Here is an 18,424-nt window from a genome sequence, read left to right on the forward strand (position 1 = left end):
CCCCTTTTAATCTTTATTTTCATCCACCATGGAGGTTTTGTGATGTAATCTTTATCTACATTTCTACGTCTTTGACTCCAGGGAGCAAATTCACTGATTCCATCAACAACTGCTGCTGCTGCTGCTTCAGGAGTTAAATTCCCCATCTAGTGATATTAATATTGAGTAATTAAAGTGTAGATACAGGTATTGGACAACCCAAAATCTACAACTAGGAATACATCATCGACCAATGAGGAGCTATTCTTCTCCTAATAGAAGACAGGAGATTGAGTAGTAGGACTTGGATTTCTGGTCCTAATTCTAATACAACTACCCGTATTTTCTTGTATATAAGCATGCATATGTTATGTACTCTCTTCCTCACATCAATTCCCATTGCACTACTCTTCTCTCCATCTTCTTTTCTCCTTCAAGAAACAATAATGGCTTCTGTATTGCATAAACTTGTTCTCCCTGTTCTTGTTTTGTGGTGCTGCTTGTTTTCTTGTGTACCCCAATGCGCCAATGCTCATCCTCTCAAGATTTGCAAGTTTGATAAGATTTACCAACTCGGCGACTCTATTTCCGACACCGGAAACTTGATCCGGGAGGTCCCAATTGGGGCGGCCACGGCGTTCGCAAGACTACCATACGGCGAAACGTTCTTCAAAAATGCTACCGGACGGTGCTCCAATGGCCTTCTGATGATTGATTATATTGGTAAGGTTTTTATCCCTACCTATCTTGTACTTGGTGCATGATGACTTCACTCCATCTATGATCTTGTTATGTATTTTGTTGTTCATATCCATACTTTCTTGTTCTTGGCTTGGCTCATCTTCAGCTCTTAGCCTACTGCATTGAGTACTGGCGGTGGATCAATCTTCTTTACTGTTCAATTCTTTCTTGATAATTATATTATGTCATAAGAATATTTACATAATTTGTATTATGTTTGTACGTACAGCAATGGCTGCCGGCCTTCCTTTTCTTCCACCATACAAGAACTTGGATGCTGTAGATTTTGAGCATGGCGTCAACTTTGCCGTGGCAGGTTCCACCGCATTGCCATCTCAGGTGTTGGCTGCCCAACACATATTTTCTCCGGTGACCACCAGTTCTCTCAACGTCCAATTGGATTGGATGTTCACCCATTTCACTTCCATTTGCCTTAATTCTAGAGGTATTTTCATACTATAATTGATTAATACTTGCTATGCTAATTTGAGAGTATTTATATGTCTTCAAGTATTAGTTGTTAACATTAATAACAACTGACAGATTGTGCTGAGAAGCTCCAAAATGCTCTATTCATGGTTGGGGAAATCGGTGGAAACGACTACAACTATGCGATTTTCCAAGGAAAAACAATGGCGGAGTTGAGAAGCATGGTGCCCAATGTTGTTGCTACCATCGTCGATACTGCCAAGGTACGTAATTAAGTTAATTAAAGAGTCAGTTTGTGATGATTATTATCATACAACATTGGCCTAATGATTGAATGTTATGTACAGCAAGTAATTGAAGTGGGGGGTAAAAGAGTGGTGATCCCTGGAAACTTCCCCATCGGTTGCCTCCCGATTTACAAAACAGCCTTGCAAACCAACATCTCTGCAGCTTATGATAAGAATCACTGCCTGAAGCATCTGAATGACTTCGCCAAATACCACAATAAAGAGCTGCAAAACGCCATCCACACACTCAAACAAGAGAAGCCCAATGCTGTGATCGTCTATGGGGATTACTACAATGCCTACCAATTTCTACTCCGAGTTGCAATTTCTCGCGGTACGTGTGTATTGACTATGTCCAAATTCGTACAAATCACGATTCAATATATAGATTAATTAATGATGTGATGATGGATGGTATATTTAGGATTTGAGAGAGAAAGAGCTTGCTGCGGAACAGGAGGAAAGTACAATTTCGACATGACGAGAATGTGTGGAGGTGCAGGTGTTAAAGTATGCTCCAATCCAGAACGATACATGAGTTGGGACGGAGTGCATTTGACTGAACGAGGCTATAAGATCATGGCTGCATGGCTCCTCAAAAACATCTTCCCCCACCTCCTCTGCCATCTTTGAAGTTCAGTAGAGTATATAGGCTACAAAACTAGCTTAGATATTTCATTTGTGTTTTCCTTTCTCTTATGTCTTTTTTACAGCGCCATAGTTAGATGGATTACTTTTGAGCTTTATTAGAATTTGCATAGGTTGAGTATACTGACATAGTTTCATCCAAATAATAGAGGTTCATGACTTTAATCCTTGTGAACTCAAATTCCACCATAAATATAGATAATCGGCACATTTATTTTTAAATTTAATCGTTGTTTGGAAAATTACAATCTTTTAGAATTAATAGTTATATATTAAATAGTTTTTACAATGGACTGTCACTGAAAGATATTTGTTAGATAATTATTAATTTTATATAATATGATCGTACTGCTCTTCCTTGTAATGTGTTATTCTAACGCCTCTTGTAAAGTTTGGTGATCACCAAAAACACCACATAAGAGCAAATATGTCGCACAACAAAAACCATTTTCATCTTATTTTATTGTTTTTGACAAAAGCTTTACCTGTAGGGGCATTAATGATATTTTACACTTTCAAGCCATTTCTTCAACTGAAAAATACTCACGTGGGTGATTTATATAATTATGCAAACGGTATGGGTAATTTGAGTAATTACACCAAAGGGCAGGTGGTGTAAGTATAACTATTCCTTCTTTTTTTTTGTTTTAATCATGGTTGAATTGTTAATAATCATATTGAATTAATTATTTATCTTCAAAATGTGATTTATTCATTGTCATTTGAATAAAAATGTATTTTTTTTCTATTTTTATTTTATTTATATTTTGTAGGTTCTCTTTTTTTTTTAATTTATATATTTTGTAAAACACCACAAGATATTTTATTCTTGGACATAACTTTATATGGAAACATTATGAATTTTTTAAAACTAAAAAAATGAAATTTATTTACCTATTACAGGATATTAAGCAATTAATAGTGGCTAAATCGGTTGCTTTATCTAATTAAGGAGACAATTTCAAGAAGGGCAACTCTTAAAACCACAAGATCCTGCTCTTTTCAGCAAATTTTATAAAAATTGGAGGGCATTTCGTCCTCTTACTTATCAAGGGGCTACTACCCCCATCAAGTACTTTTCTGCTGCAGCAGTTACAAATCAAGTAATTTGATGGAGGAAACTGCTGACAGAAGATGCTACTGTAATTTGGGTTGATAATAGATCAGCCATTGCTATTGCAAAGAACCTCGTACAGCATGGAAGAACCAAACACATTAATGTAAAGTTTCATGCATTCAGAGAAGCAGAAAAGAATGGACACGTCAATCTGGTGCATTGTTGCTTTGAGATCAGATTGCTGACATATTAACTAAAACTCTTTCTAGAGTAAAGTTCGAAGAGCTAAGATCAAAGCTTAGAGTCTCCAAGAAAAATCTGAAGGACGAGTATTAGAGATTGAGAATTTTTATTTTAGCGTAGATGGTTGAGTTGTAAAGGTGTGTAATGAATTTGTAGTAGTTCACATGAAACCTCTTTCCTTCATGACTGAGAGCTTATTTCTAAGAGATTTCAACATCCGAAATTTTCAATAATGAAAGCTCCAGTGCCCATGCAATTTGTTGCGTCAGTTTCTTTTTCCCCGCATTAATTCTCTTTATCTTAATTAGAGCAAGAAAGAATAAAATCTACGAGGATAGATACACACAAGACAGTGAACTAAGTAGAGAACTCTGTAGGTAACCTGGCTTTTTGTTCGATTGTTAGGCCGTGATGGAGATGAAATCTCATTCGTGTTATGGAAAAACAACAAAGCCAAAGAAACAACTACAAGTTTACTTTGAGGAATTAAAAGAAGTGAAATGCATGCAGTTGTAGACATGAATCCTTCAGACAGGACCACTTCTCATCCAAGAAAACAAGGTAGAATACATGGGAGTGTCTGAACCTGGTCAAGAATGTAGGTAAAATAATGAAAAGAGAATAATATTTGGGAACAACTGACTATATCATTTCCATCTTTTGGCCCATCACTTTTCCAGCTTCCTTTTCTGCTATTCATCATCACCATACCAAATTAAATCCACAAAGTTCAACGCTGATGAATTAAAAGGCCTCATTTCAATCATAATATCGTGCTGATCCCAGAAAATCATAAAAGTGTAACAAGTTGGAAAATGCCAAGAATCGACATATTCTAACATTATGATAGCATATCTTTGTTCTTCACTTATCCCATGGTTGCGGTCAGGTGCAAACTGCTAATGCTGTTATCTCCAAGTATCCTTTTTCTTCTTTTTTCCAGCTGAAACCCGGAAAGGCCAAGTCTAGAACAGAATTTCCAGGTTCGTGTGATGCATCAGCTGGCTATATATACCGGTTTCAGCATGCATTTAGCCACAATGAAACAAAATTGAGACATCAGGTTTCACCAGGAGTTCCCTTAACTGCTTCATTGAGCAATGTTTTAAAGAGCAAAAACTCGTTGAAGTGTTTGGAGGAACTCCTGGAGGAATTTGATATAGAAGAGAATTTGATAGTGTCAGAATGGATTCAGCTTTGAATAACTGTATGAGGCCATCAGGTTTCACCAAGAGTTCCCTCAATTGCTTCATTGAGCAACTTTTTAAAGAACAAAACTCACTGAAGTGTTTGGGGGAACTCCTGGAGAGATCTGATATAGAAGTAGTCTAGAAATTGATAGTGTTGGAATGGATTCAGCTTTGAATAGATGAATGAGGCCATCAGGTTTCACCAGGAGTTCCCTCAATTGCTTTACTGAGCAACTTTTTGAAGAATAAAACTTATTGAAGTGTTTAGGGGAGCTTCTAGAGGGATCTGGTATACAAATAGTCCGATTGATAGTGTCGGAATGGATTCAACTTTGAATAACTGGATGAGCCCATAAGGTTCCACTGGGAGTTCCCTCAATTGCTTCATTGAAGAACAAAACTCACTGAAGTGTTTCTGGGAGCTCCTGGAGGGATCTGATATAGAAGCAATCCAGAAATTGATAATGTCGGTATGGATTCAGCTTTGAATAACTGAATGAGGCCATCAGGTTTCACTTGGAGTTCCCTTAAGTGCTTCATTGAGCAATGTTTTAAGAAACAAAACTCACTGAAGTTTTTGGGGGAACTCCTGGAGGGATTTGATATAGAAGCAAACCAAAAATTGATAGTGCTGGAATGGATTTAGCTTTGAATAACTGAATAAGGCCATCAGGTTTCACTGGGAGTTTCCTCAATTGCTTCATTGAGCAGTTTTTAGAGCACAAAACTCATTGAAGTGTTTAGGGGAACTCTTGGAGGGAGGTGATATAGAAGCAATCCAAGAAATTGATAGTGTTGGAATGGATTCAGCTTTGAATAATTGAATGAGGTCATAAGGTTTCATCAAGAGTTCCCTCAATTGCTTTATTGAGCAACTTTTTAAAGAACAAAACTCACTGAAGTGTTTGGGTGAATTCATGAAGGGATCAGATATAGAAGCAGTCTAGAAATTGATAGTGGCAGAATGGTTTCATCTTTGAATAACTGAATGAGGTCATCAGGTTTCACTGGGAGTTCCCTCAACTGCTTCATTGAGCAGTTTTTTAAAGAACAAAACTCGCCCAAGTGTTTGGGGAAACTCTTCAAGGATCTGATATAAAAGCATTCCAGAAATTGATAGTACCAGAATGGATTCACCTTTGAATAATTGAATAAGGTCATCTGGTTTCACCTGGAATTCCCTCAATTGCTTCATTGAGCAATCTTTTAAAGAACAAAAGTCATCAAAGTGTTGGAAGAACTCGTGGCATCTAATATAGGCCGATTTGCAGTTTTTATAATACTCGAAAAGTCTGAGGTTACAATAATATTTTTTGAGTTTGATGCCTCAGCTCGCTATGAATAATAGTGATAGAAAGGATTCAATTTCGAATGTCTAAATTAGGTCATCAAATTTCCACGAGTTTCCTCAATTGCTTCATTGAGTATTATATATAATGGACCCACTCAAATATTTGGGGGAACTCCTGTGGAGATTTGATATAAGATTAGAGTTGTAAATGATTCGAATCAATCGGCTAGAGATTGGATATGAGGCAAAGGGTGTATGTAATTCAAATCAAGTTAGAGTCAGACACATTTTTGTTCAAACTTATTTTAATCCTTTTTTCAACCTTACAAAATATTGCCTTTAAACTTTGATAAGCTTCAATATTTTTTTTTTCATATTTTGTACTAATCAAACTGAATTTCAAATCTTATCAAACGCAAAAATACGTTGAAAGATTGGTTTGTTAGATTAGCAAACCATGCTCGAACAAATTTTTTATGACAAATTTTCACATCTAGTAGCAACGTAAATTGCTCTATTTTCGTCCTATTGAAACAGGAATTACAGCAGATCAACAGGCGGACTCCATATCAACAGATCTTTCAATCTCAGATCTGTACATTAACTACAGCCTTCATCTCTGTTTTAATATCTTTAAATATGTCATTATGGGGACCGAATAATAGCAACGCAGAAGGGGAAACAAGCACTATGTTTGGATTAATGTTTTGGATGTTTTTGTTTTGATGTTTTGGAGATAGAGAGAGAAAAATAGAGATAAGTAAGTATGTGTTTTGAGATAGATGATATGTTTGGATTTGTGTTTTGATATGATATAAAATAATGTAAAATAAGTGGTGTAAGTTTGATGTTGGGATTTGGGAGACAAAAGTTACTGTTCATTGTCAAATCATGTCATTTAATATATATATTTAGTAATATATATGTGTATGTATATATAATATTTTGTTTGTTAGTAAAATATAATATATATATTTATGCTAAGAGAAGAATAAAAAATAATAAAAAAAAGTAATACAAAAAATTAAATTACAATTGCACACCTAGTGGAGGTGTGCAAAACACAAAAACAAACAAAGTTTTGTGTTTTGGCACATCTCTAAAATGGGCCAAAACACAAAACCAAACATTGTGAAGGGTCCAGCCATATGAGAAGACGAGCTTGAAAAACAAAAACAAGGGAATTTGTGGTGCATGTAACTCAAAAGCTACTCCAAACTCCGAAAACTAGGAAATACACTGTGTATCCACACCTCCTGGATCATCACTGTTTTTTTGTTCTACAGAGTCGATTACAATCATGTAAGCACCTGCTGCAACTCAGGGAACTAAAAACCAAGAAAAAGGGAAAGAAGAGAAAACATGCAGCACCGCCACAAATCTTGGTTCTGTTCATCACATGACCGCGACTGCTATCATGTCCAACACACTCATTTGCATTTAGGCACCTCGGAAATGGGCAGTCAGTAAAGTTCGCTACCGCACCTCCAGCCAATGAGCCCTTTCTCTACAAAGTTACCTCTTCCAGTCTACTTGAATGACCTTATCTAAAAACAAGAAACTGAACATCAGATGCAAAAAGTAGACAAACATAGAGCCCACCTAACCACAGCAACGCTGAAGAAAAAGGAAATAAGGGTATCACTTTCCCAGTCAACAAGGCCCAAGTATATGAAGAAGCAAGCAACTCAAAATCATAGTTCCCTCTTATATCAGCAAAAACTATTACAAGGAGAAATATTCAAGAAAGGAAATGAATGAAGAGCAAGGAAAGCAATACTTTACAGATTTAAAGATTAATGTCGAAAAAAGTAGTTTTGTTGAAAAAATCCATTTTACGAGTATATGGGTGATAGACTAAAACCATAATTACTGATTAAATATCCACTTTTTAAAGAAAGACCAACCAAACACATCAACAATTTAGTTACAGGTTTCGTAATTGTAAATTATGAGAAATAGAGCTATTTGTCGCACGAATCAAGGGGTAAGTTCTAGACACATCACATCAGATTAAGGTTACATAATTTAGTTCTAATAGAATATAGTAGCAAATATCAAAATACATCTTTCTGGAATACTTTGTGAATCTTTTCGATTTTGTCAGTTTACGTTGCTATTGACAAAAAGAAGTAAATGGTTCTGAAGATGGTTAAAAACACTGTTGGCAGGGGAATGACATGCCAGGTTCAATCTTCAAATAGTGCAAAAAACAGACTAATTGCCTGGGATTGTGCATGCTCTTACCAGTAACATCTCTTGAAGAGGACAGAGCTCTGTCAATTTTGTTTCCTTCTCTGCCGTTAGCTTGAACCAGCCTGACTCTTGGTGAGGAACTCAGTTTTCCACTAGTGGAAGATGGCAAAGAATGGCGCCTCGCAAGACCATTCTTATCAACTATATCTTGTGCAAACCTGGGGGAGCCTTGCAATTTGACCTTGGCCTTGGAAGATGCAGTTGTTGCCATGTAACTCGGTACCTTTAATCCGTTCTCAGGAGCGACATCTTGATCATCATTTTTAGATGATAAAGAAGTTCTCCGGCCGGATTTATAGTTCTCACTGCTGACGCACTCATCCTTGAAGTCCGTATCTCCCTGACAAGTATCTTGGCTTTTGTCACTGATGGGCTTAGGAAGCTCTTCAGAATCCAAGTTGACAGGGCTATTTGCTCCTGGAAGTTCTAAACTTGATTTCACATCATTTTCTTCAGAAGCTTCTGCTAAATTCTCCACGGGTTTCTCGGTTGGAGTATTAGATGTTTGCTCAGAAAACTTTGGAGCTGGAGATTTTGATAGCTTCACCTGAAATCTTTTCGGTTTCTTATCATCAATTTCAGCCTCATTAGATATTTCACCAGTGGGTTTCTGAATTTTCTTTAGCCCATGCTTAACTTTGTTGTTTGCACTTTGTTGATGCTCCTGACCAGATTTGACTGACTGACTAGATAATTTCCTTCCTTTCTGCTTAAGTTTTTCTGTGTCAGTGTGGGCATGATTAAGGTCAGTTCCAACAGTTGCAGAGCGCACTTTCCGGTTGTTGCCTTTTGGCTTATTTTGCTCTGTTTCAACTATTTGAAGCTCCGACTCGCAAGTTTCCTTCTGTTTAGGATAAGGTGCCCAAACTTGTGAAATTGACCACCTAAGCAGCCAGTCCCATGCAGAATTTGGTTCTCCTGGTCTATACTGCAGGCATAGTGGCTTAGCAGTTGGTGAGGAAGATAGTAGCTGAAACAGCTGAAGTAACATTAGTATCAAATTTTGCCAATAGCATTACTAACAATCTGCAAAAAGGAAAAAAGCTGAGGGAAAAATTATCAGTCATCAATTAAATTACTTCTCTTCATTGCTGAAACTACAGTATTCTTTGATTTCATCAACATTTTAATGTCTTTATATTATGCCACGGCACAATTTATGTTGATCGACAAGCTTGGTGTAAGTAAAGCAATCATGGTCAGGTAACTCAAAGTCATGCATGCTCAGCTGTTGCAGAAACCATATTTCAGATATGGTTCATAACTGATATGTCCACTATTTAGTGCCACCAATATGCTCAGGCAATAGTTTATCAAGTGGTAATTAACTGTAGCAGTTCAGATAGGATGAAAGAAGGAAAGATGACCAAAATAAATGGACCTACCCCATAAATGAAAGCATTCTTCAATGAATTACCAGTTGGGCAATGTTTGGCATCCTGGAATAAAAGAATATTTCATTTATTGTCCAAAGATAACAAGATGAAAATCAATTCAAACAGATAATCTTGAGACCAAAGGTTATTGACTGATCCCTGCCAAGGGGAAGTAGCAACGAACCCATTCAGAGAATTACCTGCAAAACAAGATTTTGTCTTCTACACTGTCCATTTCCAATATTAGAGCGCCTAACCATGTAACCTCGGGCAATTGCTTGAAATTTGACAATACCTTGCACACAAAATAATGTAGCAACAGCCTGTCTCCGGACCAAACGACCACGAATAACAGCTTGCAGCCTTATGATGCACTTAAGAGTTCGAAAAGCACGGCGAGCCTGTGAAGTCATCAAACATGCAAGCCTATAAGTAAACCTCTAACCATAAGCCAAATAACGTAGAACTTGGTTAAGGAAAGGAGGTTATGCGACAAAATTGGTAGGACGGAACTTACACAATGAGGGAAAGAAACTAGCAAAGAAAAAAGATTATAAACACATAAGTTCATGTGGTTTGACTGAATTACCCTGTGTCCATAAGGAGAGACAAAGAATAAACAAAGCCAGGAGTAACATACTAACACACAACATGTCTCACAGAAATCTCTCAACCTGTCATTTTCCTTCAATAGATAAAAACCGGCTTTTGGCCAATCCCAACTACAAACTCCATTAATAGGAATCACGTCTTCAAACTTAAAATCATGTGAAACATAAATCGCTGTGCATAGCACATTCTAAACTTTGGTTATCTTGAAATTCCAATCACATAGTGACTCTAAAATGAATGAAATCATGTACATCATCGAGACTCATTCAGGCGTGATTTTAATAGTTTTAGGTGTAATAGTCAAAGTAGTGAGTGTAGTGTAACAATATTGGTGCAACATCTTTAAAACTCCAAAGGTATCTGATGTTTTAAGCAAAGGTTAACAAATTAAATTGATGTACATCCTAAAATGATCCAGAAAGCATAAAAGTCAAAGGGCACAGGCATTTTTTTACATCTGAAGCTCAATTACATTCATTCCAGAAAGATTTTATAAGATCCAAGAATATTTATACCAAGCCAGTAGAACTACAAAGACTAGAACTAATTACCTGGTAACCCCTGAAAGAGGCTTGCACAACTGTAGCAGCTTCCTCAAGCCTAATCTGCTCTGAATCATTTGGTAGACCAGGATCCAATGGTATATCTCCATCTTGCTTTGTGGAAGAGGAAACTAGCTCATCACTTGCCAATTTTGCAGCCACTCCTTCGTCAAAGCTTGAGTTCTCTATTCTATCGATGATAGTACCAGGAACTGAGTTGGAAATTAATGGCGCATCAACTGTCAAAGTGGATATGGATTCCTTGGAGGAAACTCGGGCAGGTTTCTCACTTGCAGATTTCTTCATATAACATTAGGCAACATATTGTTGTAAGACTTCCACAAATTTACAGATCACACACAGATCAACAATGAGTGAAAAACACACTCACCAGCTAGTTACGTGTTTTATTATTTTTGTATGGCATATTAAGCTATCGAAATTGTCCATTTATAGGTCTGGTAAGGAACTAAGAATCACATCAAGATTAAGACAGAGAACAAACATATATGCCTCTTAGAAGTCAATCATCAGGAAAGAATCCATCATAATCTGACACGACAGTGTATGCTGTAAACTCAAACAACTTAGGAGCTACACAGGTATAGTGTTTGAGTGCAGTCAGGTAGTTTGCATTTTCGAGGTAAGAAGGTATCCGGGGCTGCTAATTTGTTTAGGAAATACAGAAATTATAACGTGATGTTTCAAAAGTTTTTAAGTTACTGGCTCCTGTTTTCGGGTCAATTAACAGGCCAATCTATGAGTAATCTATATCAGGATATAAGATTTTACATTATGTTTCTATAAACATTCCCCATACTTCTTTCTACTTAAGAATTTCTTATAGAACAAAATAAGAAGGTTGCATAGAATAGATAACTAAAAAAGCCATTTCACATAACAGATCATTTCAGATTAGATTCTGAAAATGCAGGAATAACAAGCTTATGTATGTAGTTAGTAGAATCACAATGAAGAACGATTCAAGAAAAATTCCATTAAGTCGAAATGATCACATCTAAGAAGATGCTATGGCTGTACATACACTGCCCCACAATCCATGCATTCATGAAGAGAGAAAGAGAAAGGACAACAAACAAGGCAATAACTCACTACCAGAGAGCCAAATATGGAAGAGACATGATGTAAACTTACAGAGAGTTCTCTTCCTTTAGACAAATTAGACTTGGATGTCTTTTTGCCAAAAAGAATACCCTTGATCCATTTTCCTGGAGACTTTCCCATCTTGACAAGGTTGATTTCAGACTTAGATTAGGAAACCTGTAACACTCCAAATGATATAAGTCCCAAAAAATTAGAAAGATAAACACACTGAATCAAACAAATAATTTAGACAGACACATCGCCTTAAATTTGAAGTATTTAGTTAGAGTGTAATGAAGCTTTTGTCTTGGGTCAATCAATGATGAGTTGGTCTTGAAATTACATTTCCAGAGAATAAAGGGTGATGCCTATAGGAAATATAGCTACTTATTCATGAAGAAAACCAAGGGCGCAGTTAAGAAGGAAAGAAAGATCAGAATGTGGTCGAAGAGAAGGATTAACTACAACAGATTCTGGAGAGGAAAGGAGTTAAAGATATATGCAGTAATGTCAATGATGTACAGAAATGAAGGATTCTAGCCACACTGCATGTTACCGCTGGATAATCCAGTGAGTTCTAATTAATCAATGTTGGATGTGCAATTCTTAACTTTTTTCTTTCAAGAAAAGATATGCCGAAAATTTACTTAATATTTATGAAGACAAACATCAGAAAACATCATGCTTAATATTTCTAATTTTTCACTTGTCTCTTATAGAAACAAACCTTTTCCACATTACCCTTTTGTACTCAACAGTTCAAAAATATCACACATCACTTAATGCAAGAAATCTCGAAATGGATATAGCTCCATTGTTCGCCGAACCACTTTCATAACATGCTTTAATTAGAGAGATCACCTTCACCTACACTTTCACTTGCAGAATCTAACTTCTTGAATAAAACTTGCCCCCTCTACTGAAGCAACTCACCAAATAAAACCTGGAAACGATAATCTGCTTTTCAAAGGAATTTTTTTCATGAAAATAGGCATTATAAACTAAAATTCAAGCTCCAGAAATTCCCGTTGCTGGTAACCAAAGATAATTAAAAGCCAAACAGCGACTTAGCTAAAAACTCCGAATCAAACACCGAGGCCCATAAAGAATCTGCAGAGAACACTATAAAATGCATGTTACAAACAGAGAAATTAAGTAGATCTCCAACCCACCTCGAGTCAAACCGAAACTACTTCAAAACCCATAAACCATATTCACCTGTCAAAAAGTAAACAAGAAATATCAACAAAGATCCAATCTTTCAGAGATCTGGAAAATGGGCTCGCGATCGATCACTCAGTATGTGTATGCAAGTAACTGAGCATTGCATGTCTGCGAGCAGCACACTAAAAGTAGCACATGCAGTGTAGTAATACCATTCAACAATTCAGCATTTCCGTATGTACACAGTAATGGCGACAGCAGCAACTCTGCTCCGATTCGAACTTGCAAGAACACGAAAACAAACACCTGCGAAATTAGTAAATTTGTATTTGAATTAAATTTCTTTCTTTCCCTTTTCCTCGTTCTGTCTTTTACCAGTACAGGCAGGTTAACTAGGAACGGTGGGTGATTCTTCTGCACGACGCCGTTTGGATTTTTCGAAAATATGAGAGAGAAACTGTTAGTTATATTATTAATTTTGGCGTTGTCGATGCATGTTGTAAAAAAATATTTTAACTAAAAAAATAATTGAAATAAGGAATAATTACACTCTCTTCTTATGATGTTTAATGTAATTATACGTAAATATTTTATGATTTAAAAAATTACATCTAACACTTCTAAAATTTATTTTTGTCTAACAAATAAATTTATCGAATTTACTAATGTTAACAAAAAAAATTATAAAAAAGTCTATATTAACCCCTAATTGACTTATGCTCATTATTGCAAGTCAGATAAATCTTTTTATGATCAAATTACCATTGTACGTCTTTATGTGCTAATACATATGAGGAGGTACATTTACAACGATATAATAGTAGTTTAGTTCAATAAAAATGATTTTAATAAGTCAGTAATTAGTCAATCGAGGGGCAAAAATCAATTTTCATTCAACTTTTTAGTTAATATCAGCAAATTCAGTGAGTTTTGACTAATTAAGTAACTTATTTGTTATATAGAAATAAATCTCAGGATGCTAGACGTAATTTCTCAAATCACATAAGATTTATGAGTAATTACACCAAATTTCAGGAAATAAGAGTGTAATTATCCCTTGAAATAATTACCTCTACACCCCTAATCAACAATTTACTCGTGTAAATTATCTCTATTTTTTAAAAATTACACGTATATACATACAAAAAATGTTAATATAATTTATATAAAGTATTTTTTATTTTTTAAAAAATTACACAATATCTAAAAAATATTAACAACGTATACAAATTATCTTTACTCTTTACTGTTATATGTGATTTTTATAATTATATAAAAAATTAATTCAATAAATAAATTATATATCAAGAGTATAACTGTAATTAGAAAAATTATGACGATATATAATTAGTAGTTTGAATTATTAAAACAAATATTAAAGACAATGGCAAATGGTGGCGGGTCTGTTAACTGGGTTCCGGCCCAGAAAGCACTCCATGTGGACTAAGCCCAAATCCACATGGGCATCAGATCCAAACCCAGGTCCAGAAATCATGATGTGGGTCTGGGAAGGGTCAAACACTCAGGACCAATTCAATACCCAACCATTTAAGTACCTTATAAGAAAGTTAGATATACACGAAAAATAATACCAACTATTGTGGTTTAGTGGTTAAGGTCGAATTTTCTCACACTGAGTCAAAGGTGTTCGGCATATGCATTCCTAATGTATGTAGGTAGATTTTAGTTTTTGACGACAGTTGTTTAACTATAAAAATTGTGACTTGTCACACATGCTGCAAATGCAATTATTTCTGACGAATATGTAAGATGTTATTTCTACGTTTGAATTTATATACCTGAAGAATAAAAAAAATAAAAAGATCTTCATTTCGATAAAGTTGGCGCATAGTATTAGGAAAAAAGAACCAAATTATTGGAAATAGTATAAGTTTGGGATTGAATTATTAAAAATAAATGGTTAGCATGCAATTAATAAGTGTAATTAATGCTATATACATAGACAAAAATTTGGAAAATGATGGTATAATTGAGAACAATTAATTCAAACCTTAGGTGAGATTGCTTGTCACTAAGTAGACTAACCCAATGCCAATTAATGCATACACCCAAAAATAAATAAATAAAAATATTTTTAGTTTTTTTTTTTTAATTAGGAAAAAGATGGAAGAATGGACCATATAGGAAGCGGAAAATTGCCAGAACTAGTATTAATTTGGACCAAATTACATGAAATGTGAATATCTATTTTGTAATAATAAATGCAACCTTATAATAATATGGGTAAGCTATAAAGGACTCGTATTTATTATAATTATAAATATCCTCATTATTTGAGAATGTAAATACTTCTTTACAATTAACGATCGTCCATTAAATACTCTCTCGTGATAGTCTGTATGGGTATTTGTACAGTATCGTTAATTCAAAAGGGATATACATTTATAATTTTTTATACAAGGATAGGGTATTTATAATTATGACAAATATCAAAAAAATTTATTTTAACTTAGTAGCATATATATAGTAGCTGGATTTGTATTTTGATGTTGACTTTTGAGGCAGATAATTCCGAGAGAGAATAAAGTTAAAAATGTAGATTAGTAGGTAGATTGAGAATCTCCATGCATGACAATTAAGTTGGTTGGTTTTGAGAGTTAACTTTTTATATACAAGTTGATGATCACGGGATTGAAGGTATAATTATTTGAACTCATTTGTATTAATATTTTGTCAATTCTATGCCACGAGTTTTACTTTTATAGATTTCTGGTCAGACGAGTTTGATGCGTATTTGACACTGATTTGGGCCGTTAATCGAGGTTATCTCCAGGTAGTTTGATTTAAAGAAATTTAGAATTTTAGAAAGACGAATAGTTCGCTGGATTTGTTGGGAGGTTTCTAGCCAAGACACTTCAAAACTTAAGTCAATTGGATGTGGAATCGAAAAAAAAATTTCACAGTATTCTCTCGACTTAAAAACGACGTATGTTTGTACTGAATAGTTTTGAGGTATTTATAGGGTCAATTGTTCATTGTTCATATGGCGACGAGTATGGATCAATATAATATGAACTTACTCGATTTTCAGGTATGGAGTGATCGATAATTGTAGTTTTGAGTCAACGAGTTTGATTCAGTCCAATCTGAATAAATTAAAAAAAAAAAAAAAAGATTGACATGTGATGTTACAGAAGTTGCAAGGCGGAATAATTACAATAATATTGTCAATATGCAGACAGACCAAAGAGGAAGCAAACACAATCCTAAGTAACGAGAAGCTCTCCAACACTGATCAGAAGAATACTTCCAACAACAGCTTGAAACTGGAAAGAGACAGTCTGACCTATGAACCCAGAAAACATTTCAATCTTCGTAGCTGTAATTTTTTGTTTTTATGTGTCGTTTAAAAGAGAATATATATATATATATATATATATATTATGTGGAAGACGCAGGATTAGGTGATACTCACACATCAATGTGTTTGGCTTCTTGAAAGATTCTTCGTCCGATCAGATTTTGTCCATTTAAATTAATCATAGAGTAAATGTATCACGCTTGTTATGTGATTGGTCACTTTCTCGAAAGTACACATCAATCACATGATAAGTGTATTGTACTTGCCATATAAATACTTCGAGTTTGGTCGAGTCAGGTCCGAACTAGAATTTTCCTAATTTTTGGGTTGATGGGAAATTCTAACACTCATCGGATTTGGTCAGACTCGAATCAATTATATATAATAAGTGTATTATACTTTGGCCTGTCATTATTGTATAGTCCAACAAACACAATTAATCATATGGCAAGTATACCACACTTGCTGTGTGATTTGTTTGATTCGTTCAAAATTAATATGAATAACGCTTTTAGAAATTAAAGAGAATTATGTAATATTTAATATCTTATCATATTATACTTATGTGCAAATTCTTTATGTGATTTTTTTTTTCTTTTATAAATGTGCGACAATTAAATTCAAATTAAAAAATTTTTATTTGATTTTATTTGGTACCATATTAACATTACTTTATTAAAAACAATATATATTGAATAAGAGAATAATTTAAAATTTAATATTTTAATCGAGGGGACACACTGATGACTGGACACCCTTAACCCACCGTCGCCGACACTAGTTGTTTCTTTACAGGCATATAGCACGTGGAATTAGGTAGGTTTGCCACCCATTTTGTTCACTTTTTATTATGCTACTACACATATAATTCCATGTATATTTTTATGAAATTGTAATTCTATCTTTATATATGTATATATATATAAATATTATTCTTATCATACATAACATATAATTTTAGAGGGTGTTTGAATCTTATTCATTTATTTGATAAGATATTTTTAAATTTATAAGTAATTTTATTTTTTAATAAAATATTTCGATAAAATAAAATTAGTGCAATTTATAATACGTCACAAATATCGAATTTATAATCAATTTAAAAAAAGATTAAACTAATATATTAAGATTTCTTTACAGGCTATTGGACCCACCGAAACCCAAAATAGGTTGGTTTTCACTACTTCGGGTTCCCTGAAGATTGGCGAATTGTTCTATTTTAATGACCTAATAGTGAGTGCCCACGGGACGTTGAGTGGGCTGCAAGGAAATGGAGAGAAAAATATATCATTAACTTGGCTTATCATGCACTCCTTACTGCTTGCATTTACCACATTTGGAGGGAACGAAATTTGGCTTTGAGCATACGAAGCGACCACCGAGCATCATAGCCACCATCATTGTGGAATATATTAGACAAAGAATTATCAGTATTAATTTATCTCGTTCTATTAGTTCATGTGCGTTATATAGATTATGGCGTATCCCTTGACCTGTCGAGGGAGAAACCACCAATTGAGCACTGTTGTACTGTATGATTTTATTTTATTAATGAATTAAACTTACATTTTACCAAAAAAACAAAAAAAAAAAATCTTTTTCTTACCCCCCAAAGAAAAAGGACTTTTATATATAGGTTTTTTGCGTCTTATTTTTTAATATTATCGTAAACTCATTTTCTAAACATTTTCACCCAAGTTGTGTTCCCATGCTTATTAAAAAATGTGAATTAGGACAAGCACCACCACAAATTATATTCTTGAATTTCATAAGTGAAAATATCGTTATTGCATCACTAAAATTACGGTATATATAATTAGGTTCTGAATTTAATATTTGACTAAAATGTATAAAATCTCCCATATTTTAAAAAGTTCGTTAAAATCTCCCTTCTATTTTAAAAATAGGCTAAACCCCTCTATATTTTTCTAAATTTAGCTCAATCGCCCATTTCCGTTAACTTTAACTAACGACGTTATTTTTTTTTATAAAATAACGGTTACATCCTTACTTAATATACATTATTTTTTATTTTAATGATCGTTGGATCTATATTGATTATATTACAACCGTTAGATATCTTAAATTTATAAAAAAAAATTAATAGTTCATATTTTATTGATAAAAAATATATATTATATAAAATATTATTTTAAAATAAATAAAATTAACACCCCCCTCAG

General features: G+C 34.3%; 2 protein-coding genes across 5 annotated transcripts; one reads left to right on the forward strand and one right to left on the reverse strand.

Annotated features, from left to right (window-relative positions):
* Window positions 1–686: 686 nt before the first annotated feature.
* Window positions 687–2,069, forward strand: LOC105168624 (GDSL esterase/lipase At5g03980-like). Its single transcript, XM_088883561.1, has 5 exons — window positions 687–702; window positions 950–1,165; window positions 1,264–1,412; window positions 1,497–1,770; window positions 1,861–2,069. Exons 1-5 carry the CDS (start codon window positions 687–689, stop codon window positions 2,067–2,069), a joined length of 864 nt encoding a protein of 287 aa, XP_088739687.1.
* Window positions 2,070–7,027: 4,958 nt separating this feature from the next.
* LOC105168132 (protein IQ-DOMAIN 29) lies at window positions 7,028–13,332 on the reverse strand. Of its 4 annotated transcripts, none has more exons than XM_088884179.1 (9): window positions 13,132–13,332; window positions 12,928–12,973; window positions 12,627–12,698; window positions 11,807–11,932; window positions 10,661–10,951; window positions 9,698–9,898; window positions 9,507–9,560; window positions 8,113–9,100; window positions 7,028–7,412 (listed from the first exon to the last, which is right to left on the reverse strand). In XM_088884179.1, the coding sequence occupies exons 4-9, from the start codon at window positions 11,894–11,896 to the stop codon at window positions 7,381–7,383; spliced, it is 1,656 nt and encodes a 551-aa protein (XP_088740305.1). In that variant the 5' UTR covers window positions 11,897–11,932; window positions 12,627–12,698; window positions 12,928–12,973; window positions 13,132–13,332; the 3' UTR covers window positions 7,028–7,380. The 4 variants fall into 4 exon arrangements, with proteins under 4 accessions (XP_088740305.1, XP_088740304.1, XP_011086381.1 ...); XM_088884178.1 differs by having other exon boundaries at window positions 12,617–12,698; XM_011088079.3 differs by lacking the exon at window positions 12,627–12,698 and having other exon boundaries at window positions 13,132–13,331.
* Window positions 13,333–18,424: the final 5,092 nt, after the last annotated feature.

Source organism: Sesamum indicum, linkage group LG8, assembly GCF_026168435.1.
Source record: "Sesamum indicum cultivar Baizhima isolate 11 linkage group LG8, ASM2616843v1, whole genome shotgun sequence".
Taxonomy (NCBI): Eukaryota; Viridiplantae; Streptophyta; class Magnoliopsida; order Lamiales; family Pedaliaceae; genus Sesamum; species Sesamum indicum.